Source organism: Micromys minutus, assembly GCF_963924665.1.
Source record: "Micromys minutus genome assembly, chromosome: 27".
NCBI lineage: Eukaryota > Metazoa > Chordata > Mammalia > Rodentia > Muridae > Micromys > Micromys minutus.
In genome coordinates, this window is record NC_137962.1 from 36,263,479 (window position 1) to 36,289,510 (window position 26,032).

Sequence of the window (26,032 nt, forward strand, 5' to 3'; positions counted from 1 at the left end):
CTCAGAATGTGCTAACAACCTCTTCAGAGTTGCTGCTTGTCACAGCTCCCCCTCCACCTCAGAGTGGATCCTCCTCTGAGTAGCTCTTCTTCCTCAGAGCTCCTCCTCGGTCCTGCGAGGCTCCAGACAACTCTTGCCTCTCCTGGAAGGAGTTTCAGAACGAACCGGTAAAGGGAAGGATTGCATGTCTGCCCATTTGCTGAGAACCCCAATCCCTGAGCCAGGGCTACTTTAGTACAGGACATTGGCAGTCCCTCTCCTCTGGGCGGGGCTGGAGTGGGCCTAGGGGAACCCTGGGGCCTCTTACAATTGAGGGAGGATAGAGTAAGCTGTTTTTGGTTGTCCAAGGCTAAGGCTAACATGTCAGAACCACCTAGCATCTGATAAAGGGCAGATTCAGGGGAGCTCACCCCAGAAGTCACAGAGCTGGTGAACCCGCCTGTAGCCAGGCCTCAGGTCTGAAGATCTCTGCCCTACAGTGGGCAGGGTGGAGCCTGACCCTGGACCTTTGCATAAGCTGGCCTTTGGAATGTGTTCTGGACTTCCTGGGGATAGACAGTACCCAGGACCTTCCTTCATGACATTTGGGGCTCACAATGGTGGGGAAGAGAGGATGGGGGTAGTGAGTGAACCCTTGGCCCTGCCAGCCCTGCTTGCATTCTCTGTGTCTGGGATGTTGTTGTCAGTGATTGACTATCTTAGAGGACCCACCCCCATCTTATCAGGAAACACTAGAAGAAATATTACTCTGAGCTGCCATAAAATCCCAGCACTTGGGAGTCAGGAACAGGAGGATCTCTGTCAGATTCCAGGACAGCTTGATCTACATGTCTACCTAGGGAGTTCCAAAACAGCCACTGTTTCCTAGTGAGACTGTCTCAAAACAAACAGAAAGAAAGGAAGAAGGAAGGAAGGAAGGAAATGGAGGATGTAAGGAAGAAATGAACCAATGAAGGAATGATGGGGGGAAGAAATTTCTACACTGCACATACAAGGAATTTCACAGTAATCGCCGAGAATGTACGGTTAATGGCTTGTTGTACTCTACCGTGGTTATCCTCACTCAGCAGGGCAGCAGCACACACGGCCTAGTCTCTCTGTGCCAGCCAAGTGTTCCTCACACCAACTAGCTTCCTACAAGTCTTGCCTCTGTTAACTAACAGACTGCCGAGATTTGGCTTCCTTGGTAGCTGTTTTGTGGTTTTGAGCCAGATTTCATACTGTACCCCATGCTGGCCTTGAACTTGGTGCAATTCCAGCTGCCTCTGCCTCCCTAAGGCTGGGATTACAAGTAGCTACCACCTGCTCTTCGAGGATTACTACCTCCCAGCTCTGAAGGTGTGAAGGACTGGAGGGTCTTCCTGCAGGGAGTGACTACAGGGTCTATAAAGAGTTGTCCCGGGGCTCCCAAGGAGGACTGCAAAGCCACTGTCCACCACATGAGCTTGATCCTAAGAACAGACATGGAGTACGGAAATAGCACTTCAAAGAACAAAATGTTTTGGAATAATTCCTATGGGACAAAATGTTTCAAGAAAAAGTGAATGGAATGTTTTCCAAAAGCCTCAGCGGGCTGTATTGTGACTGAAGTGGGTCACCAGCCTCCGCGCTGTGTTAGGACTTCCTACTGCTGGCTTGCCCGGTTTGAGCCTGCCATTTCCACGTGTGATTTCTAAGCTCTAGGGCACAGTTGGCAAGTTCACGCTGATGATGAATTAGAGGTTATGGCTTTGAGACGGCTGGGTCCGAGTTTGTTTTCACTCAGCTACAAACCACCCACCCCTCTTCCTATTCAGCTGTCTGAGGGGGAGAGAAGAGACATGCCCCAGGAGATTTGTCTCCACTGTCAGAAATGCTGGTCAAAGGGCAGGGTCACCTTTTTATTCACAGAAGATACAGTCAGGATATGTGGCAGTTCGAATCTTGAGCAGTTTGTGCTGCTGCCTGCATCCTGACAGGCTGTGAGAAGGCAACTCTTGCTGGAAGAGAATACCAAATGGAAAACTGTGGTCCTACTAAGTGGGCATTAGAGGGCCTGTTCTGTTGTGCCTGGAAGTTTCTTGTACTCGAACAAGGGTACTTGCTTGGATAGATTGTCCAAAAGGACGTGTTCCTATTTCTAAGAACCACACAGACTTCTGCCCCTTCACTGACCCATCAGAGGTCTCCTAGATGTAGCCTCTTTTTGCCTGGAGTTTTGGAATACTGTGCCGCTCAGCAGAAGGAACAGCTAGCTCCTCAATGAGGCAGGGCTGCTGAGCAAGGGAAGCCATTGCTGCAGCCCACACTGAGCCTGTGTCCACCCTGCCCTGTCCTCTCACTGTCTGACCCAGAACTCAGCAGGCAACACTCTGCTGTTAAAAAGTCAGATCATGGGACCATGCCACCTAGATTTAGGGTGCACAGATCACATAAGCAGCCCCACTCTGTCACTCTGAAGCTTGCTGACAAGGCAGGCACCTTCCCAGAGCCTTGCTGGCCAAATCTGTGACAGGTGAAGAGTAATGGTTAGTGGGGGGGGGGGAGCTGAGTCTGCTGGACCAACTGCACTCATTCCCTGCCTTTAGACATAGTGACAGCAATGGGAAACCATGTAACCACGCAGCAACAGTCCCACTTTTTTCATGGAAGCCTTTTGGTAATGTCGTATCTTCTTCCCAAACACATTTCAGGTCACCATTTTGGAATGTCGTAGATAAGAGTGCCCTAAGCCCCTGTCTGTCTGTCTGTCTGTCTGTCTGTCTGTCTGTCTGTCTGTCTGTTTGGTGGTATAGCAGCAGGCATTGTGACTATAAGGAGGCACCATAAGTGTTTGAACAAAGGTGTGTGTGTGTGTGTGTGTGTGTGTGTGTGTGTGTGTCTGTGTGTGATGTATTCTGTAACTGTTAATTCCCACTGAGGCCAAATCTAGTTCCTGTTTTGAGTTTTCCCTTAAAACAGAAATAGAACAGGGCAGGTGACATCTGTACAATAGATAGAGGGTTCTCCTTGATTTGGATTTCAGAAGAATTCTGTCCTGTTATTATTTCGTGGAGAGAGTGAATGAAGAACAACTTCATCTTTAGGGGACCCAGAATGAGATTTGTGTGCAGTGCACCTGTGCTCTGAACCTACCCATCATCCAGGGAGACTGAGGCACAGACACAGTTCTCCAGCTAAGAAAGCAGCCAGAGTTTCTAAGTGACTTCCTCAAAGTTGCCAAATAATTCAGCTGTCTGGAAACAAAGGAGAAGGGGTGGGGACAGAATGGGTAGGGAGACTTGAGCTCTCCCCAGTGGCACTGTGATTTTCACTCAGTGCTGTTTTTGGAACTCAACAAAGGATGCTTTTTTCCTGTTTGGGTCTTTGCCCATAAACAAAGGCGTTTTCATAACAAGCCAATAGACTGGATCTTGGTTGCAGACAGCCACATTCTGTCTTAGAGGCTGCAAAGTTTTTAGGTTAGTGTAATATAAGAAGTTAATGGTAAACTTGCTGACTCACAGACTTCTGCAGATGGTTCAGAGAGTTAGGGACCTGCAGTGGACAGACATTGGTCTGTGTCACTAGGGAAAGCCTAGAGTCTTCTCTTAAATTTTGATGATTAGATGAGCTAGAGGCCTTGGGAGCCTTCTGCAGCCACGTGCAGTTGCTAGCATTTGCCAACTGCTCACAATTTAAGGGTATGAGACACGTCTTTGTTGGCTTTTGGCCATCCCATTTGGTGAGAAGTTTGTGGCAACGTAAAATAGGGCCTGTGAGAGTCGGAGACACCACACGGATATCAGCCAGACTGCTGCTTATCTCATGGTTCGGTTCATATTACCTGTTCTCCTTAATTCTGGGGAAACCCTCGCTCTAGGTAAGGTCACAGACATCCAAGGACGGAATCTCCTGCTTGGGAGGCAAGCCCTTTATCATGGCTTTCCAATTCTCTACACACCACCAGTGGCTATTGCCCTGGACCTACTGAAGAGATGTTGCTCCTGGAGAGATGCAACACACACACACACACACACACACACACACACACACACATACACACACACACACACACACACACACACAAACACTCACACACACATACACACATATACACATACATACACACACAAACACTCACACACACATACACACATATACACACACACATAGACACACACACACATACACACACACACTTATTCACCCATGCATGCACAGGACTTAGAAGAACCACTGAGGCCATTGTCCCTGACCCGCCTTGACCCTTCATGCACTCTGCAGCAGGTTGGCTTAAGATAGTGGATAAAGGGCAGTATCTGCTCCTTTACAATAGTCCAGCCCAGGCCAGAAGTGCCCAGGGTCTGATAATATTGTTGTTCCTTTGTCCTAGGGAGGACTGAGAGGTGTTTCCAAAGAAACTCCAAGAGCAGCAGGGTAGCCATGAGGTTGCCGACAGGGCCTGAACTGTGGCCCATAGCCATATTCACGGTCATCTTCCTGTTTCTGGTGGACCTGATGCACCGGCGCCAGCGCTGGACTGCCCGCTATCCTCCAGGCCCTGTGCCGTGGCCTGTGCTTGGGAACCTGCTGCAGATGGACTTCCAGAATATGCCAGCGGGATTTCAAAAGGTAAGTGAATTGTTGGAGGGCAGGGGAGGCCATGGTGACCCCTTATCAGAACAAGTGGGTGGTGGGGAAACTCTGTGCTGGACAGAGAGCTGGCCCCAGGAGAAAGCAGGTTAGGAGGCTCCCCCTGAGGAGAGTGTGCAGGACCCAAGGACATGCTGGATTTCCCAAAGGCAATAGCTAGGAGGTGGGTGGGATCTAGCAGCCTGTTTGAGATCCAGCGAACAGGATAGTGGTTAGTGGTAGTGCTGGGGTTCATTCTGATTCCAGCATGCCTGTGATTGAGGCTGAAGTAGGTGGGTTATAAACTCCATCTTAAACTGCAGAGCGAAACTGTCTCACAGAGAGACTGAAGGGACAGCTGTGGAGGAGCTTGCCTCTGAGACAAGCATTTAAGAGGCTGTGGCCGGCATATTTCTTTACGTCCTAGGCCAGTCTGGTCTAACATACTGAGTTCCAGGCCCTTGATACATAATGAAACTGTTTAAAAAAATGAAATCTAACATTTTAAAAGGAAAAAAGACCAATGCAATGGTGGTGACCTTTAATCCCAGCATTCAGAGGTGGCAAAAGCCACCAACAAAGATCACTGTGAATTCAGCACCAGCTTGACCTATATAGAAAGTTCCAAGCCAGCCCTGGCTACATACTAAGACAACGTTACACACACACACACACATACACACACACACATAACACACACACACACACACACATACACGAAGTCAATTCAGATAGGCTTCACATTCTTTTTCATTCCACAGAGGGAACTGTGTCAAGAATTTGGGAGAAAGAGCTTGAGAGATGGCTCAGTGGTTAAGAGCACTGACTCTTCCAGAGGTCCTGAGTTCAGTTCCCAGCACCTACATGGTGGCTGTAAACATCTGTAGTGAGATCTAATGTTCTCTTCTGGTGTGTCTGTACATATTCATATACATAAAGTCTTTTTTAAAAATTGTGGAACTGGACTTGATCCTAAACATGTTTCTGTCATAGACTCAAAGTTGAAAAACAGGAAGTACCTGCTTCCATCCTTTTGATATTTGGGATTTTCAGAATCCTGTACATCTGTAAGGCTTAGTTTCCTTATCTAGACTTGGGAATGCTAGTGGGACCAACTGGCAAATGAGTGACACCAGCAAGGTCTCAATGGGGTGACTGACAGAGTCCAAGGTTCCCCAGACAAATAACAGATGTCCTCCTTCTGTGGGGTTCACTCTGCTTCTCCCCTGCAATTCTATCCAGTCTGGCTCAGTGCAGGAATCTAGGCGTGTCCATAGTGCACTCACCTCTTGCCTACAGCTGCGGAGCCGCTTTGGGGACCTGTTCAGCCTACAGCTGGCCTTTGAGTCAGTGATTGTACTCAACGGGCTGACGGTCATGCGAGAGGCACTGGTGAGACACAGCGAGGACACCTCTGACCGGCCACCTCTGCATTTCAATGACCCTTTGGGCTTTGGACCACGCTCTCAAGGCAAATGCTGACAGTGGTGGGAGGGGTCAGAAAATGGGGTCTAGAGATGGTTCAGGAATTAGAGGCAGTTTGGGACCTGGTTGAGGTGGGGGAGGGGCGGGAACAGAGAAAAGACAGTGAAGGGAAATGGCTAAAGAGTGGACAATGGATCTCAGAGTAGTGAAGGGCTGTGGTGGCAATAAAGTAGGACAGGGGCAGGAAAGAGGGCTAGGTCTCAGGCCTAAGTGTGGCCCCCCAGGTGTGGTCCTAGCCCGGTATGGACCTGCCTGGCGTCAGCAGCGGCGATTCTCTGTGTCCACCTTGCGTCACTTTGGCCTGGGCAAGAAGTCACTGGAGCAGTGGGTGACTGAGGAGGCCAGATGCCTCTGTGCTGCCTTCGCTGCCCATACTGGTAGGTGGCAGACTGGTGGGGATACGTGGGGATAGACAACCTACACCCTGACTGGCATTTCTACTCCCAGGCCCTTTCAGCCCTACTGCTCTGTTGGACAAAGCAGTGTGTAACGTGATCGCGTCCCTCCTATATGCCTGCCGCTTTGAGTATGATGACCCTCGCTTCATCAGGCTACTGGATTTGTTGAAGGATGCTCTTGAGGAGGAATCTGGATTCCTGCCCATGGTACAGGGCTTTGGGGTGTCTGGACCCAAGTGACTTCATACAGTGGAGTCTCTTGGGGAGAGATGACAGATATGCACGAGTGACAGGAAGAGGGCATTCTGGGAAGAGAAGGACAAACTTCAGTGAGAGGGTAGGAGGTAGGCTGTGGTCAAGTCCTGGAAATGGTGATTGTCTGTGCTTCCCATTCATGGGGCAGACACACAAGCACACACCCAAACACAAACACACACACACACACACACACACACACACATGTCTGTAACATTTCCACAGAATGATAGCTCTTCTCCAAGCTCAGGGCAAAAAAGGAAGGACAGAGGTTGGCAGGGAAGGACTGTGTCACTAGTCTACCCTAGAGGACACTGGCACCGGGGGCTACTGCTAGTGAAGGAGGCTCCCAGGCTGCTCCATTGGTCCCTCTCTGCTGCTCACAGTTACTGAATATGTTCCCGATGCTCCTGCGCATCCCAGGGCTTCTTGGTAAGGTGTACACTAGAAAAAAAGCCTTTGTTGCCTTGCTGGATGAGCTGCTGACAGAGCACAAGATGACCTGGGACCCCTCCCAGCCTCCCCGAGATTTGACGGATGCCTTCCTGGCAGAGATAGAGAAGGTGATTGGCAGCTCCAGGAGAGGTAGCAAAGGGTTATGGGCTGAGGTCCTGTGAGCTGTGAGGCCAGAAGGGTAGGGTCCTGTGTATCACCAAGTACCTCAGCTCCTGGGATGCTCTAGGGACAATGGGAGACTATGTAGAACTTCATCTCCCTCCTGAGCCCACCCTTTCTGCCTGGCCCAGGCCAAGGGGAATCCTGAGAGCAGCTTCAATGATGAGAACCTTCGCGTGGTGATGGGTGACCTGTTCATGGCCGGGATGGTGACCACCTCAACCACACTGACCTGGGCCCTTCTGCTCATGATCCTGCATCCAGATGTGCAGCGTGAGCCTGGCTGCGGTTGGAAAGAAAGGAGGGGGAGGGTAGAGGCACCCTCCTTAAGCTTCCTTGGGACACTTGTGGCTTCCAGCACTGGTTTGACCCAGACTCCAGTAAGGATGATGGCCATCTTTCTCCCATGGAACCAGTCCTTACCATAGAGGTAGTACAGGGACAAGGGGCACCCTCCTGGGCTCCTTAACTGAGGAGATACTGTCCTTCCAGGCCGAGTACAACAGGAAATCGATGAGGTCATAGGGCAGGTGCGGCCTCCTGAGATGGCAGACCAGGCACGCATGCACTTCACCAATGCAGTCGTTCATGAGGTGCAGCGCTTTGCAGACATTCTCCCTTTGGGTGTGCCTCACAAGACTTCTCGTGACATTGAACTGCAGGGCTTCCTTATCCCTAAGGTAAGCCTGGGTCTCTCCAGTGTCTAGTCAGTGTTGCCAGCCAGACAGTTGCTTGAGCTGCCCAGTTTAGAACTGTAATTTGGGCAACCCAGTTCTCAATCCCACAGATCCAACTTCCCCTGCGTAAGTATGGGGAGAGAAACAAGAGCAAGATCTGTACACTAGAATCCCCAGTTAGAAAGGCAAGCAACGTAAAATATGGCAGTAGTTATAACCGCCACTACCTATAAATACAGGTGAGAGTAAGTACACATCTGCCACTTGTCACAAATTCCTGTCATAGCATTAATGATGGCTGAGAACCTTCTAGGGCTGGGGTTAGATGAAAGGATCTGGTGTATGAGGTAGAGACTGTGCATGTGAATTTGGTGACCAAGGTCTAGGTGGCCCTACCTCAGTCTATGTTCATACCATGTGCCTCCTGCCAGGGGACGACCCTCATCCCCAACCTGTCCTCAGTGCTGAAGGATGAGACTGTCTGGGAGAAACCCCTCCTCTTCCATCCTGAACACTTCCTGGATGCCCAGGGCCACTTCGTGAAGCATGAGGCCTTCATGCCATTCTCAGCAGGTGCCTGGGAGATGCTGGCTTCCCTTCCCCTTCCCAGAATGCCTTGAATTGTGAAGCCAGGCCTGTGGCTCACTGAACTGTCTCCCCTCTTCCCACAGGCCGCCGAGCATGCCTGGGGGAGCCCTTGGCCCGCATGGAGCTCTTCCTCTTCTTCACCTGCCTCCTGCAGCGCTTTAGCTTCTCTGTGCCAGAAGGACAGCCCCAGCCCAGTGACCATCCTGTCTTTGGTATTCCAATTGCTCCCTCCCCTTTCCAGCTCTGTGTTGTGATGAGAGAGCAAGGACACTAACTCTAGTCCTGCTCTGAGGACAGTCTGAGCCATGCACAATAAACAAGTCTTGTGGCTGCTGCTCTTTTCTGCTTCAAAACCCTGTCTCTGCTGGGTCCTCAGACAACAGTCTCCAAACAACCTTTCCGCCTACCTCATCCTCTCCAAGACACAACTTGACTGCTGTGATTAAAGGGTGTACTGAGCCTGGACCATGGGCACAGGGCTGCAGTTTCAGCTCTTGGGAGCCCAGATCAGGAGGCCCTTATGTGTGGAGCTATCCTGGGATATTCAGCAAGGACTAAGTCAGCCTGGGCTATACAACCTGGAGATTGTGCCTGGTAAAAACTACTGCCAAACTACAAAGAGGATGCACAGGAAGGAAGGACAGAAGAAAGAGAGGAGGGAGGTAGAGAACAAAAAGTTAGGCTGTATTCAGGAGTGACAGCAGACCTGGTGTCACCTCTAAGGCCCATCAGTGGTGACCAGGTTGTTGACAAACTGCAGTCAGAGTCCAGGTCTCCATGGGTACTAGGACAGGTATATCAGACTTCCACTAAGACTTACCATGGCTCCTTTCTGGGGACATGACATGGTGGTCCCCAAGACCCTGTGGTGCCATGAATGACTGGAAAAGCTCCCAGAGACAGGAAGCCTGCTGTCTTCACAGTGGTGACTGCAGAGAAGTGACAGAGAACAGCAGCAGAGGGCACAGTGACAGCAGAGCTCAGGACTCAGGCACACTCCCAGCTGTCTGTCAGACCTGTCAGAGGGTGGGACTCCCAGTCACCAGAGTGACTTAGCTGAGGACATAGCTCACAGAGAAGCTCACAGAGCCTCACTGTCCAGGGGCTAGTAGGTGTCCTAGAAATGGAGCACACACATGTCTGCCCATCTCCACACAGGCCAAGTCACACTCAGGCAGTCTGAGGCCACTGGCCCAAACCCTGTTGCTGGTGTAAATGTTGCCACAGGCCCTCAGCCCCAGCTGTAAGGAGACACTGCTACCAGCATGTCTCCGGCTGTCAGGCAAGGTCTGCCACCGCCTGACAGGACTCAAACCCTTGTCCTGGAATGTGCAGGACAGAAGTCCCCAAGCCGAGCTAGCTCTATGGCCTGGCCACCCTCCTTCCATACCAGGCCAGTTGATGTGTTTGTCTGAGCGTCTGTTGGGTTTATTTTGGTCAGACATTGCTAACATTCGCGAGCATCACCACTGTATTTCCTGTGGTGCTGGGAATGGACCCCAAGGCTCCCGCTCAGGCATCAATGCCAGTGAGCCCTCTCAGCTCACTGCAAGTCGTCCCTAGTGTGCAGCACTACCACAGTGTGCCCAGATCACCTTGTCTGCTAAGGTGGCACTCTGAACCCAGGACAGTCGCTCCTCTTGCTCTCCTCGGCACAGCCCCAGGACACATCAGTCTGCCTTCTGTTCTGTGACTTGACAGAGGGCAGTCCTGCACTATCTTTCTGTGGTTGACTTAAGCCTTCAAGGCTCCTTCATGTTCAGCTTGCGGCACACTAGCTCAGTATAGTTGGAAGGTAGGAGTGAGCGCCGCTCACCCAGAATGCAATGGTCTTCCTCTGCTTCCAATTACAGTGGATAATCACGAGGTGGCTGAGAGGAGGCTCCCGTTCCAAGGTTTCCATGAAAGTATTCTGTTCTCTCATTTGTCATTGCCATTAACTCTTGATGCCCCCAATTTATACAGTGAACGTCAGAGCTGTGTATATATTTTTAAAGCCTATAGAGGTGAAGCACTCTTACTGCTGTCCAGAGGATCCAAGATCCATCTCCCACACTGGGGACTCTTAGGCAAAGGTAACTCTAGCTACAGGGGATCCAACAGCCTTTTCTGGCCTCAGGGGTCACTAGGCACCTATACAGATATGGCGTGAGACACACACAGGGACACATAATTTAAACTCTAATAAATCTTTTTTTAAATGGATTTTTATGATTTTTGGGGTTGTTTCAAGCATCCCCGGGGGGGGTCACAAAATGAAGGTCATATTTTGTTTCCTTTTATTTCTTTGCTTCTTCTTTTTTGATCCACTCATTTGTCAGTGGATTCTTGTGTTTCCTCCTTCAACCAGTGTTAATGATGCTGCTCTGATTATGGGTTTATAATTATCTCTTTTGGGTATCATGTGTGTGTGCATTGGTGTGTCCATATCTGTATGTGTTCATTTATGGGAGTTCACGTATACATTTTCTCATAGGAGCCAGAAGTCCATGTCTGGTGTCTTTGTCTACCTTACCTGTTTCCTGTGTGAACATATCATATAGGTTGTTATGCTGATATACAAGAACAGGTTCACTTTGAAAATACAATCATAGAACAATGTTGTTTGGCTGCTTCAAGTGTTTGGGACAACGATGAGAAGCCAGGAAAGAAGTCCACAGCATTTACAAAAATTATACAAGGCTCTGGAGAAGCCTTCACTGATTTTTTACAAAGACTGATCTCAGCAGTAGATAAGACCATATCAGACCCAGATGCTGGACAGGTGTTGATAGAGACCCTAGCATTTGAAAATGCAAATGCACAATTAACAAGTCATAAAACCACTGAAGGCATGGGCAGTGCCCAAAGATGAATGGATAAAGAATGCAGATGTTGGTCCTAATGTATAACAGGCTAATATAGGTCAAGTTCTAGCTAGAGGTCCCCTATATCAGAAGGCCTCGTGTGTTAATTGTGAGAAATATGGACATTTGGAATGAAATTGTGAACATGTTTTGCTAAGAGCAATGGTTCTTCAAAATATAGATCAAAACGCAGGTCCAGGCTTCTAGAAATGTGCAGATAACGTGGCAATGAACATAAATCCTAAAGAGAGATACAAGGCAATTGCTTGCCATTAGGAAATGATATGGGGTTGCCTAGCCTGAGGCCCCACTGCAAAAAGCATGAACCATTTCCCCCTTGTCAGGCAGGAAATAACAAGCAGAAAAATACTCAACTAAGTATTGCAGATCTAATTCATGCTACTAAAGCCAATGCTGCTCTGGACTTGGCCATAGATTAACACCTTACATTAGCCCCAAAAGCCCTGTTATAAAATATCTACTGAGTTTATTATGGTCCTTTGTCCTCAGGGACAGTAGGAATGGTCCTGGGAAGGAGCAGTTTGACTTCCCAGGATTTATTGTGCATCCGGAAATTATATATGAAGATTTCAAAAGAGAAATCAAAATACTGGCTTGTGTGTGTGTGTGTGTGTGTGTGAGAGAGAGAGAGAGAGAGAGAGAGAGAGAGAGAGAGAGAGAGAGAGAGAGAGAGAGAGAGAGAGAGAGCGAGAGATGCAATGAGAGATGAGATTGAACACAGGTGGTAAAATATCTCAGCTGTAACTGTTTCCCTATATCTAAGGCAAAGATGTTCTGGGAAATGGTTGTTAAAGATCAGAGGCCAAAATTAAGGTTATACATGAATGACATTTAATTAGAAGGTTTGCTAGATTTAGGAGATAATATAACTATAATTTCACACACACACAAAAAAAAAAAAAAAAAATCTTGGAATTCAGAATGGCTACTTCAAAAGGGTTCTACCCAGTTTCTCAGAACTTGGAATTTACCTCAGGTAAAACAAAGTGTGTGGTGGGATAAATGTGTGAGACCAGAAGGCCAATAGGAAGGTTAAGGCCTTTACTGGCTGACATGCCCATAAATTTATGGGGATAAGATATATTACAGCAGTGGGAAATTCAGATTAATAATCCCTCAATCCCAGAGACAATGCCTAGAATAAAGGGTGAGATATAAGATGCTTCAGTGGATGGTACTGAAAAGTGTGACGCAGGACAATCCAGACTGTGCAGTTGTCTAAACTCAGGATGCAACAGGAATTGAGTTTTCAAATTATAGGAGGGGGGAGATACTACTCAAATTATACCAACAACCTACCTTTAAAATGGTTGGCTAGCAAGCCTGTGTGTGTAGAGCAATGGCATTAACTAAAGAAAAATTACAGGCACTTGAGCAGTTGGTACAAGAACAGCTGGAGGCTCAACAATTGAGTCTACCAGCCATGGAATTCCCCCCGGGTCTGTTATAAAAAAGAAATCGGAAAAATGGAGGGTGTTAACAGATTTGAAAGTGGTGACTAGAATAATCCAACCACTGGGTCCATTACAGCCTGGAATTCCTTTGCCTCCTTTCCCACCCAAGGCATGGCATATGATAACAAGTGGTTTGAGATTGCTGATTTCCTGTCCCTTTGCAAGAGCAGGATAATGAAAAATGTGTCTTCACAGTGCCTACATATGTAATACACAACCTAAGAAAGATATCAGTGGAACGTTCTTGCACGAGGATGTTAAACAGTCCAAATTTATATCAATATTTTGTGCAACAGCATGGATGTACAGATGCTTTAGAGAAAATGTTTGGTGAATCAAAAAGTATTTTACCTTGTTGGGGTTTGCAGATTGCTTCTAAAAGACAGAGAGAGAGAGAGAGAGAGAGAGAGAGAGAGAGAGAGAGAGAGAGAGAGAGATGAGATGAGATTTCATCCACTGTCTAGGTTATAAAATAAGTAAAAAAAAATAAAAATCAACCACAGAAGGTACAGATCAGAAGAGTTCAATTGCAAACTCTTAATGATTTTCAAATATTAATGGGAGATGTTAATTAGATACAGCACCCCACTGGATTATCTACTCATAAGTTAAGTAAATTGTTTCAAGCATTACAAGGAGATTCAGACTTAGACACTCCATGACAGCTAACAAAGGAAGCAGAGAAAGGGTTAACTTTAGTAGAAAAGAGATTACAAGGTTCATATTTTGATTGCCTAGATTCCAAACTGGACTATATTTTGGCTATTTTGCCTTTTACTCATTCCCCTAGTGGGCTCTTTATGCAGAGGGAAGATGGTATTTTAGAATGGATCTTCTTAGCACACAGAGTAGCTGTCAAAAAGGAAAAAAAGGAATTAAAGTACAAAAAGAAGCATTTACAAAAAGCTATATTTGGCACCTAATGTGGCAGGCAGTTTGATGGAAAAAGAAACATTGAAAGACATGTGGCCACCATTGTGGCTAGGGAGAACAGGAGGCTAGATTTCAAGTACAGTAGAGCAGAGAGTAAGGAGCTGGAGAGAATAGTCCCAGGAGAGAGAGTATTAGGACTGGGGAGTAGGTAGAAGGAAGGCCCAGGACAGAAAGTAGAGTCAAAGAAGACAGTTGATGTAGGCAGGAGGAAGACTGAATAGGGCTAGAGAGGAGAAGAGGTATTTGAAGAGCTGTAAGTGAATCAGGCTAGCAGACTAAGGAGCTACTTGGTGACAGCTGAGCCAACAGAAGCTGAGCTGAGCCAGAAAAGATACTGTGAGGAGACAGATAAAAGAAGAACCCACAAAGTATCCATAAGGAACCAATAGGAAGCAAAAAGCAGCGTTTGCCTTTCTCACATGGTTCTTCCTCTTTGACCCTCCTTTCCTATCTGTACATGGGATTTGATTTCCATTATTTCCTTTGGGGATCAAGTCAACATCTTTTAAAACTCATCATTAGGGTGTGTACATGGGGTTGGAGGAGATGCCACAGAGCCCATAGGGAGAAGTTAAAGGACAATATGGGAGATTCATTTCTCATCTTCCTCTTTGCTGAGGCAGAGTCTCCCTTGCTGTTTCTGCCACATTACTGACACATTCCAGGAGAGCTGGCCAGGGAGCTTCCAGGCAAAAACCAACACCTTAAACTTACAAACCCCTTATTTAAATAACAAGTTACCATCAGTCTTAAACAGGCACAGCGTATCTTGTCTCCCCTCTCTCCTTTCTCCACTATAATAACAAGCCACAGATAGCACACACACACACACAAACACACACACACACACACTTTATACTGGTGAACACAGACTTGGCTTTGGTGTCTTATGCCTTGGTTTTCAGGCATACAGGCAAAAAGAAAGGACTTGCAACCCGAAGCACTTTATCAATTGCACTGTGTTGTTACTGTGCTCATTTCTTCTGTGGCTGTGAGTTAACTGGCTAGTGTCCCATCATTTCAGCATGGGCAACTCCCTCTACTGTGCCTCCTATGCCAAGTCCACAGACAATTACCTTCAACTTTTATCTGGAAATGACCTGCTTTCTATTTAATTCCTGAAGGATATCATTTTTATTTCTTAACAAAGAAAATATGAATGACGTTCTTCGGGATTTGCATGTGTCATGCTTCTGTCTTCCGATCTCTATGGTCTCTGATGGGAAATTAACTGTTAGTCTCAGTATGGTCCCTTTGTGTGTAAAGGGAGAATGGATGCTCTACACTGCTTTTTAAATCCTCACTGCAGTTTCCTCTGGCTTCTGTGTCCCCAAAAACCATCTGTGGCTTGCTGAAGTCCCTAAGGAAGATAGATGGCAAGATTCTGACCTCAGACCAATCAGGGGGTAAAGCCTCCTCCTCAGAGCCCCCTTCCAGGAAGGCCTCCCCCTCCTCCTCAAATCTGTCCCACCTCCTGAAAGTGGAAATGCCTCCTCAGAGTGCTCTGCCCCTCCTGCTCAGCTTGGAAGCCTCCTCCCTGAGTGGATCCTCCTCCTCAGAGTTGCCCCTCCTCTCCACCTCTCCTACCTCCTCCTTCTTCTCCTCCTCATTTTCCTCCTCCTCCTCAGAATGTGCTAACAACCTCTTCAGAGTTGCTGCTTGTCACAGCTCCCCCTCCACCTCAGAGTGGATCCTCCTCTGAGTAGCTCTTCTTCCTCAGAGCTCCTCCTCGGTCCTGCGAGGCTCCAGACAACTCTTGCCTCTCCTGGAAGGAGTTTCAGAACGAACCGGTAAAGGGAAGGATTGCATGTCTGCCCATTTGCTGAGAACCCCAATCCCTGAGCCAGGGCTACTTTAGTACTGGACCTTGGCAGTCCCTCCCCTCTGGGCGGGGCTAGAGTGGACATAGGGGAACCCTGGGGCCTCTTACAATTGAGGGAGGATGGAGTAAGCTGTTTTTGGTTGTTCAAGGCTAAGGCTAACATGTCAGAACCACCTAGCATCTGATAAAGGGCAGATTCAGGGTAGCTCACACCAGAAGTCACAGAGTTGGTGAACCAGCCTGTAGCCAGGCCTCAGGCCTGAAGATCTCTGCCCTATAGAGAGCAGGGTGGAGCCTGACCCTGGACCTTTGCATAAGCTGGCCTTTGGAATGTGTTCTGGGCTTCCTGGGGATAGGCAGTACCCAGGACCAACCCTCATGCCCTTTGGGACTCACGAAGGTGGAGAAGAGAGGATGGGGGTGAGTGGACCCTGGACCCTGCCAGCCCTGCTTGCATTCTCTGTGTCTGGGATGTTGTTGTCAGTGATTGACTATCTTAGAGGACCCACCCCCATCTTATCAGGAAACACTAGAAAAAATATTACTCTGAGCTGGCATGAAATCCCAGCACTTGGGAGTCAGGAACAGGAAGATCTCTGTCAGATTCCAGGACTGCCTGGTCTTCATGTCTACCTAGTGAGTTCCAAAACAGCCACTGTTTCCTAGTGAGACTGTCTCAAAACAAACAGAAAGAAAGGAAGAAGGAAAGAAGGAAGGAATTGGAGGATGGAAGGAAGAAGTGAACCAATGAAGGAATGATGAGGGGAGGGAATTTCTACACTGCACATACAAGGAATTTCACAGTAATCGCCAAAAGACCACGAAGGAGAATGTACGGTTAATGGCTTTCTGTACTCTACCATGGTTATCCTCACTCAGCAGGGCAGCAGCACACATGGCCTAGTCTCTCTGTGCCAGCCAAGTGTTCCTCACACCAACTAGCGTCCTACAAGTCTTGCCTCTGTTAACTAACTGACTGCCGAGATTTGGCTTCCTTGGTAGCTGTTTTGTGGTTTTGAGTCAGATTTCATACTGTACCCCAGGCTGGCCTTGAACTTGGTGCAATTCCAGCTGCCTCTGCCTCCCTAAGGCTGGGATTACAAGTAGCTACCACCTGCTCTTCGAGGATTACTACCTCCCAGCTCTGAATGTGTGAAGGACTGGAGGGTCTTCCTGCAGGGAGTGACTACAGGGTCTATAAAGAGTTGTCCCGGGGCTCCCAAGGAGGACTGCAAAGCCACTGTCCACCACATGAGCTTGATCCTAAGAACAGACATGGAGTACGGAAATAGCACTTCAAAGAACAAAATGTTCTGGAATAATTCCTATGGGACAAAATGTTTCACGAAAAAGTGAATGGAATGTTTTCCAAAAGCCTCAGCGGGCTGTATTGTGACTGAAGTGGGTCACCAGCCTCCGCGCTGTGTTAGGACTTCCTACTGCTGGCTTGCCCGGTTTGAGCCTGCCATTTCCACGTGTGATTTCTAAGCTCTAGGGCACAGTTGGCAAGTTCACGCTGATGATGAATTAGAGGTTATGGCTTTGAGACGGCTGGGTCCGAGTTTGTTTTCACTCAGCTACAAACCACCCACCCCTCTTCCTATTCAGCTGTCTGAGGGGGAGAGAAGAGACATGCCCCAGGAGATTTGTCTCCACTGTCAGAAATGCTGGTCAAAGGGCAGGGTCACCTTTTTATTCACAGAATATACAGTCAGGATATGTGGCAGTTCGAATCTTGAGCAGTTTGTGCTGCTGCCTGCATCCTGACAGGCTGTGAGAAGGCAACTCTTGCTGGAAGAGGATACCAAATGGAAAACTGTGGTCCTACTAAGTGGGCATTAGAGGGCCTGTTCTGTTGTGCCTGGAAGTTTCTTGTACTCGAACAAGGGTACTTGCTTGAATAGATTGTCCAAAAGGACGTGTTCCTATTTCTAAGAACCACACAGACTTCTGCCCCTTCACTGACCCATCAGAGGTCTCCTAGATGTAGCCTCTTTTTGCCTGGAGTTTTGGAATACTGTGCCGCTCAGCAGAAGGAACAGCTAGCTCCTCAATGAGGCAGGGCTGCTGACCCAGGGAAGCCATTGCTGCAGACCACACTGAGCCTGTGTCCACCCTGCCCTGTCCTCTCACTGTCTGACCCAGAACTCAGCAGGCAACACTCTGCTGTTAAAAAGTCAGATTATGGGACCATGCCACCTAGATTTAGGGTGCACAGATCACATAAGCAGCCCCACTCTGTCACTCTGAAACTTGCTGACAAGGCAGGCACCTTCCCAGAGCTTTGCTGGCCAAATCTGTGACAGGTGAAGAATAATGGTTGGGGGGGGGGGGGGACGAGATGAGCTTGCTGGGCCAACTGCACTCATTCCCTGCCTTTAACATAGTGACAGCATTGGGAGACCATGTAACCACGCAACGACACTCCCACTTTTTTCATGGAAGCCTTTTGGTAATGTCGTATCTTCTTCCCAAACACATTTCTTGTCACCATTTTGGAATGTCGTAGATAAGAGTGCCATAAGCCCCTGTCTCTCTGTCTGTCTGTCTGTCTGTCTGTCTGTCTGTTGGGTGGTATAGCAGCAGGCATTGTGACTATAAGAAGGCACCATAAGTGTTTGAACAAAAAAGTGTGTGTGTGTGTGTGTGTGTGTGTGTGTGTGTGTGTGTGTGTGATGTATTCTGTAACTGTTAATCCCCACTGAGGCCAAATCTAGTTCCTGTTTTGAGTTTTCCCTTAAAACAGAAAGAGGACAGGGCAGGTGACATCTGTACAATAGATAGTGGGTTCTCCTTGATTTGGATTTCAGAAGAATTCTGTCCTGTTATTATTTCGCAAGAGAATGAATGAAGAACAACAACTTCATCTTTAGGGGACCCAGAATGAGATTTGTGTGCAGTGCACCTGTGCTCTGAACCTACCCATCATCCAGGGAGACTGAGGCACAGACACAGTTCTCCCAGCTAAGAAAGCAGCCAGAGTTTCTAAGTGACTTCCTCAAAGTTGCCAAATAATGCAGCTGTCTGGAAACAAAGGAGAAGGGGTGGGGACACAATGGGTAGGGAGACTTGAGCTCTCCCCAGTGGCACTGTGATTTTCACTCAGTGATGTTGATTGGAACTCAACAAAGGATGCTTTTTTCCTGTTTGGGTCTTTGCCCATAAACAAAGGCGTTTTCATAACAAGCCAATAGACTGGATCTTGGTTGCAGACAGCCACAGTCTGGCTTAGAGGCTGCAAAGTTTTTAGGTTAGAGTAATATAAGAAGCTAATGTTAAACTCGCTGACTCACAGACTTGTGCAGATGGTTCAGAGAGTTATGACCTTCACTGTGATGGAACTGCAGTGGACAGAGATTGGTCTGTGTCACTAGGGAAAGCCTAGAGTCTTCTCTTTAAATTTTGATGGCTAGATGAGCTAGAGGGATCGGGAGCCTTCTGCAGCCGCGTGCAGTTGCTAGCATTTGCCAACTGCTCACAATTTAAGGTTATGAGACAGGTCTTTGCAGGCTTTTGGCCATCCGGTTGGATGAGAAGTGTCTGGCAACATGAAATAGGGCCTGTGAGAGTCGGAGACACCACAGGGATATCAGCCAGACTGCTGCTTATCTCATGGTTCGGTTCATATTACCTGTTCTCCTTAATTCTGGGGAAACCCTCGATCTAGGTAAGGTCACAGACATCCAAGGACAGAATCTCCTGCTCGGGAGGCAAACCCTTAATCATGGCTTTCCAATTCTCTACACACCACCAATGGCTATTGCCTTTGACCTACTGAAGAGATGTTGCTCCTGGGGAGATGCAGCACACACACATATACACAAACACTCACACACACATTCACACATATACACACATACAAACACACACATACATAAACACACACACTTAGACACACACACATAAAAACACACACACAAACACACACACACATACACACACACACACTTATACTCACACACATAAAAACACACTTACACACACATACACACATACACACACTCTTACTCACACTCATGCACGCATGCACAGGACTTAGAGGGACCTCTAAGGCCATTGTCCTTGACCCACCTTGACCCTTCCTTGCACTCTGCAGCAGGTAGGCTTAAGATAGTGGATAAAGGGCAGTATCTGCTCCTTTACAATAGTCCAGCCCAGGCCAGAAGTGCCCAGGGTCTGATAATATTGTTGTTCCTTTGTCCTAGGGAGGACTGAGAGGTGTTTCCAAAGAAACTCCAAGAGCAGCAGGGTAGCCATGAGGTTGCCGACAGGGCCTGAACTGTGGCCCATAGCCATATTCACAGTCATCTTCCTGTTTCTGGTGGACCTGATGCACCGGCGCCAGCGCTGGACTGCCCGCTATCCTCCAGGCCCTGTGCCGTGGCCTGTGCTTGGGAACCTGCTGCAGATGGACTTCCAGAATATGCCAGCGGGATTTCAAAAGGTAAGTGAATTGTTGGAGGGCAGAAAATGCCATGGTGACCCCTTATCAGAACAAGTGGGTGGTGGGGAAACTCTATGCTGGACAGAGAGCTGGCCCCAGGAGAAAGCAGGTTAGGAGGCTCCCCCTGAGGAGAGTGTGCAGGACCCAAGGACATGCTGGATTTCCCAAAGGCAATAGCTAGGAGGTGGGTGGGATCTAGCAGCCTGTTTGAGATCCAGCGAACAGGATAGTGGTTAGTGGTAGTGCTGGGGTTCATTCTGATTCCAGCATGCCTGTGATTGAGGCTGAAGTAGGTGGGTTATAAATTCCATCTTAAACTGCAGAGCGAAACTGTCTCAAAGAGAGACTGAAGGGACAGCTGTGGAGGCGCTTGCCTCTGAGACAAGCATTTAAGAGGCTGTGGCCGGCATATTTCTTTACGTCCTAGGCCAGTCTGGTCTAACACACTGAGTTCCAGGCCCTTGATACATAATGAAACTGTTTTAAAAAAATGAAATCTAACATTTTAAAAGGAAAAAAGACCAATGCAATGGTGGTGACCTTTAATCCCAGCATTCAGAGGTGGCAAAAGCCACCAACAAAGATCACTGTGAATTCAGCACCAGCTTGACCTATATAGAAAGTTCCAAGCCAGCCCTGGCTACATACTAAGACAAAGTTACACACACATACACACATACACACACACACACACACACACACACACACACACACATACACGAAGTCAATTCAGATAGGCTTCACATTCTTTTTCATTCCACAGAGGGAACTGTGTCAAGAATGTGGGAGAAAGAGCTTGAGAGATGGCTCAGTGGTTAAGAGCACTGACTGCTCTTCCAGAGGTCCTGAGTTCAGTTCCCAGCACCTACATGGTGGCTGTAACCATCTGTAGTGAGATCTAATGTTCTCTTCTGGTGTGTCTGTACATATTCATATACATAAAGTCTTTTTTAAAAATTGTGGAACTGGACTTGATCCTAAACATGTTTCTGTCATAGACTCAAAGTTGAAAAACAGGAAGTACCTGCTTCCATTCTTTTGATATTTGGGATTTTCAGAATCCTGTACATCTGTAAGGCTTAGTTTCCTTATCTAGACTTGGGAATGCTAGTGGGACCAACTGGCAAATGAGTGACACCAGCAAGGTCTCAATGGGGTGATTGACAGAGTCCAAGGTTCCCCAGACAAATAACAGATGTCCTCCTTCTGTGGGGTTCACTCTGCGTCTCCCCTGCAATTCTATCCAGTCTGGCTCAGTGCAAGAATCTAGGCGTGTCCATAGTGCACTCACCTCTTGCCTACAGCTGCGGAGCCACTTTGGGGACCTGTTCAGCCTACAGCTGGCCTTTGAGTCAGTGATTGTACTCAACGGGCTGACGGTCATGCGAGAGGCTCTGGTGAGACACAGCGAGGACACCTCTGACCGGCCACCTCTGCATTTCAACGACCAGCTGGGCTTTGGACCACACTCTCAAGGCAAATGCTGACAGTGGTGGGAGGGGTCAGAAAATGGGGTCTAGAGATGGTTCAGGAATTAGAGGCAGTTTGGGACCTGGTAGAGGTGGGGGAGGGGCGGGAACAGAGAAAAGACAGTGAAGGGAAATGGCTAAAGAGTGGACAACGGATCTCAGAGTAGTGAAGGGCTGTGGTGGCAATAAAGTAGGACAGGGGCAGCAAATAGGGCTAGGTCTCAGGCCTAAGTGTGGCCCCCCAGGTGTGGTCCTGGCCCGGTATGGACCTGCCTGGCGTCAGCAGCGGCGATTCTCTGTGTCCACCTTGCGTCACTTTGGCCTGGGCAAGAAGTCACTGGAGCAGTGGGTGACTGAGGAGGCCAGATGCCTCTGTGCTGCCTTCGCTGCCCATACTGGTAGGTGGCAGACTGGTGGGGATACGTGGGGATAGACAACCTACACCCTGACTGGCATTTCTACTCCCAGGCCCTTTCAGCCCTACTGCTCTGTTGGACAAAGCAGTGTGTAACGTGATCGCGTCCCTCCTGTATGCCTGCCGCTTTGAGTATGACGACCCTCGCTTCATCAGGCTACTGGATTTGTTGAAGGATGCTCTTGAGGAGGAATCTGGATTCCTGCCCATGGTACAGGGCTTTGGGGTGACTGGACCCAAGTGACTTCATACAGTGGAGTCTCTTGGGGAGAGATGACAGACATGCACGAGTGACAGGAAGAGGGCATTCTGGGAAGAGAAGGACAAACTTCAGTGAGAGTGTAGGAGGTAGGCTGTGGTCAAGTCCTGGAAATGGTGATTGTCTGTGCTTCCCATTCATGGGGCAGACACACAAGCACACACACAAACACACAAGAACACACAAACACACACACAAACACACACACACACATGTCTGTAACATTTCCACAGAATGATAGCTCTTCTCCAAGCTCAGGGCAAAAAAGGAAGGACAGAGGTTGGCAGGGAAGGACTGTGTCACTAGTCTACCCTAGAGGACATTGGAACTGGGGCTACCACTAGTGAAGGAGGCTCCCAGGCCGCTCCATTGGTCCCTCTCTGCTGCTCACAGTTCCTGAACGTGTTCCCGATGCTCCTACGCATCCCAGGTCTGTTTGGTAAGGTGTTCGCTGGAAAAAAAGCCTTTGTTGCCTTGCTGGATGAGCTGCTGACCGAGCACAAGATGACCTGGGACCCCTCCCAGCCTCCCCGAGATTTGACTGATGCCTTCCTGGCAGAGATAGAGAAGGTGATTGGCAGCTCCAGGAGAGGTAGCAAAGGGTTATGGGCTGAGGTCCTGTGAGCTGTGAGGCCAGAAGGGTAGGGTCCTGTGTATCACCAAGTACCTCAGCTCCTGGGATGCTCTAGGGACAATGGGAGGCTATGTAGAACTTCCTCTCCCTCCTGAGCCCACCCTTTCTGCCTGGCCCAGGCCAAGGGGAATCCTGAGAGCAGCTTCAATGATGAGAACCTTCGCGTGGTGATGGGTGACCTGTTCATGGCCGGGATGGTGACCACCTCAACCACACTGACCTGGGCCCTTCTGCTCATGATCCTGCATCCAGATGTGCAGCGTGAGCCTGGCTGCGGTTGGAAAGAAAGGAGGGGGAGGGTAGAGGCACCCTCCTTGAGCTTCCTTGGGATGCTTGTGGCTTCCAGCACTGGTTTGACCCAGACTCCAGTAAGGATGATGGCCATCTTTCTCCCATGGAACCAGTCCTTACCATAGAGGTAGTACAGGGACAAGGGGCACCCTCCTGGGATCCTTAACTGAGGAGATACTGTCCTTCCAGGCCGAGTACAACAGGAAATCGATGAGGTCATAGGGCAGGTGCGGCCTCCTGAGATGGCAGACCAGGCACGCATGCACTTCACCAATGCAGTCGTTCATGAGGTGCAGCGCTTTGCAGACATTCTCCCTCTGGGTGTGCCTCACAAGACTTCTCGTGACATTGAACTGCAGGGCTTCCTTATCCCTAAGGTAAGCCTGGGTCTCTCCAGTGTCTAGTCAGTGTTGCCAGCCAGACAGTTGCTTGAGCTGCCCAGTTTAGAACTGTAATTTGGGCAACCCAGTTCTCAATCCCACAGATCCAACTTCCCCTGCGTAAGTATGGGGAGAGAAACAAGAGCAAGAAATGTACACTAGAATCCCCAGTTAGAAAGGCAAGCAACGTAAAATATGGCAGGTGTAGTTATAACCGCCACTACCTATAAATACAGGTGAGAGTAGGTGCACATCTGTCACTTGTCACATATTCCTGTCATAGCATTAATGATGGCTGAGAACTTTCTAGAGCTTGGGTTACATGAAAGGATCTGGTGTATGAGGTAGAAACTGTGTATGTGAACTTGGTGACCAGGGTCTAGGTGGCCCTACCTCAGTCTATGTTCATACCATGTGTCTCCCGCCAGGGGACGACCCTTATCACCAACCTGTCCTCAGTGCTGAAGGATGAGACTGTCTGGGAGAAGCCCCTCCGCTTCCATCCTGAACACTTCCTGGATGCCCAGGGCCACTTTGTGAAGCATGAGGCCTTCATGCCATTCTCAGCAGGTACCTTTGGGGTGCCTAGTTCCCTGTCTCTATTCAGGTTGCCCTGTTGGGTGGAGATCCAATCAGGCCCCAGACTGACTGAGCCCTCTCACACCCACAGGCCGCCGAGCATGCCTGGGGGAGCCCCTGGCCCGCATGGAGCTCTTCCTCTTCTTCACCTGCCTCCTGCAGCGCTTTACCTTCTCCGTGCCCGAAGGACAGCCCCAGCCCAGTGACCATGGTGTCTTTGGTGCTCTAACGACCCCAAGACCCTACCAGCTTTGTGCTTTGCCCCGCTAAGAGGAGGTACAGTATCTCACTTTCTGTGCTTCCTGGGGTCCCCATGCAATAAATTGTTTTACTCTAAACTAAATCATCCTCGTGAGACCTCCAAGTCGTGAGAAAGCTAAGCAGCCTTCCCATGGACATCCATATCCCCTACTTACTCTTACTTGACCATTTGACACCAATGGAAGGATTGCTGTTACCTCAGAAATGACAGCCATTCTTGCCTTTACCCCTGCCCCCACATTTTCACCCAAATTGATAATGTTTATACACAGGTGCCAACATGTAGAAGGAGGGTCAGAAGGACTGTTGTGATTTGGCAGCATAAGTTACATAGATGAGGGAAAGGGTAACAGAGGTAATGGTGGGCAGGATTCTTCTCTTTCCACTGTAGATGTTTCTCCTAGATGCCCCCATTTCAGACCCACTACACAACCAAGGCTAACTGTTCAGCCAACATCATCACAACTTCTTATGTGACATCCCAGAGTTGTAGAGAAGTCAGGGATGCTAAAAATGATATGCAGGTTAAGTGCCCAAAGTTACCTGTTGGGTACCACATTGTTACCTGTTGGATACCACATGCCTCCCTACATGGCTTCATAGGAGTCCAGTTACCACCTAAGCTTGTCACCACTAATTCCATGACCCAACAAGGATACTGGTGTCCAGGGCCATCCACAGTAAGAAAGTGACTCTGTAACCAGGGTTGGTAGGACCTGCAATTTTGGTGTTGGAACAGGCTCCCAGACTTTAGGAAGTCCCCAGACCTTAGCATAACTGATTCCATGTTGGAAGTACCATTTGGGCCATAAAACTCAGCATGTAGACAGCAGTTCCTCTTGTAATGAAAACAAAGACCTAACCATCAAATTCCATAGTTCTCGGAACGTCTCTAAAAGTACTAATCTTGCTTTTTGGCTTCTGTCGTTTTTCTAGGTAACTGTCCTTGCTAACTGAAGAATGTCAACCCAGGGAATGGGTGTTGGTAAAAACTTGTCCTGAGAACAGCTCAGAACTACATTAGGATCCTGAAGACCCAGTGTAGTCACCAACCATGTAATAAAGACCTTCCATTGGCTTAAATCCATATCTGTGTAACCTTCTCTGGTAGATACTACACATTTCTAAAGGTTCCATCAAGATCCCCAGAGACCTAGAGATACCATGGATCTCAGATCCCCTTGGAGCCAAGAAGAATGTGGTAGTCAAGGGAATTCTAGGAGGTGTGCGACCTGAAGGCTTTCCAGGGCCTTAGGACTCCCTTTGATCAACTGCTGCCTAAAGCTTTAGAGGGATCTAACACTGTATCCCCAAAAGAAACAAACTCAGAAGTTGCCTGGTCTGCCACCTCCAGAGGTTTTGTGTCCTCCTGTTTAGGACACAAAGGAGGATGGCCGACCCAATGTCTGGGATCCAGGTGAGGTATTACCAGACTCCCCTGGTCTGTTCAGGTGTATGAGTGTATGGTGGTCATCCCGAGTTGTCTTTATATGTATCTTTCTGTGTGTTGCTGTCAGTTCTGTGGACTGGAGAAACACCTAAAGTGGAAACAGAACAATTCTGCCCACCATTATCCCCGTGACCCCTGTCCCTCCCCACATGACCCACAATTT

At 48.5% G+C, this 26,032-nt stretch overlaps 1 protein-coding gene across 6 annotated transcripts; it reads left to right on the top strand.

Annotated features, from left to right (window-relative positions):
- LOC308438191 (cytochrome P450 2D4) lies at positions 1–25,494 on the top strand. Of its 6 annotated transcripts, XM_080939481.1 has the most exons (20): positions 1–167; positions 4,355–4,593; positions 5,893–6,064; positions 6,303–6,455; positions 6,526–6,683; positions 7,118–7,294; positions 7,478–7,619; positions 7,839–8,026; positions 8,455–8,596; positions 8,695–8,823; positions 19,893–20,131; positions 21,436–21,607; positions 21,846–21,998; positions 22,069–22,226; positions 22,668–22,844; positions 23,028–23,169; positions 23,389–23,576; positions 24,008–24,149; positions 24,250–24,434; positions 25,356–25,494. In XM_080939481.1, exons 2-19 carry the CDS (start codon positions 4,405–4,407, stop codon positions 24,426–24,428), a joined length of 3,000 nt encoding a protein of 999 aa, XP_080795607.1. In that variant the 5' UTR covers positions 1–167; positions 4,355–4,404; the 3' UTR covers positions 24,429–24,434; positions 25,356–25,494. The 6 variants fall into 6 exon arrangements, with proteins under 6 accessions (XP_080795607.1, XP_080795609.1, XP_080795608.1 ...); XM_080939483.1 differs by lacking the exon at positions 22,668–22,844; XM_080939482.1 differs by lacking the exon at positions 7,118–7,294.
- The last annotated feature ends 538 nt before the right edge of the window (positions 25,495–26,032 follow it).

What these genes read in the sequence shown, in the direction of transcription:
- LOC308438191 (XM_080939481.1), top strand. Translation starts at nt 4,405, where the DNA reads ATGAGGTTGCCGACAGGGCCTGAACTGTGGCCCATAGCCATATTCACG. An exon ending in AGGGCTTCCTTATCCCTAAG is followed by an intron (nt 8,027 to 8,454) that starts GTAAGCCTGGGT and finishes GCCTCCTGCCAG; the next exon opens with GGGACGACCCTCATCCCCAA. An exon ending in TGCCAGCGGGATTTCAAAAG is followed by an intron (nt 20,132 to 21,435) that starts GTAAGTGAATTG and finishes TCTTGCCTACAG; the next exon opens with CTGCGGAGCCACTTTGGGGA.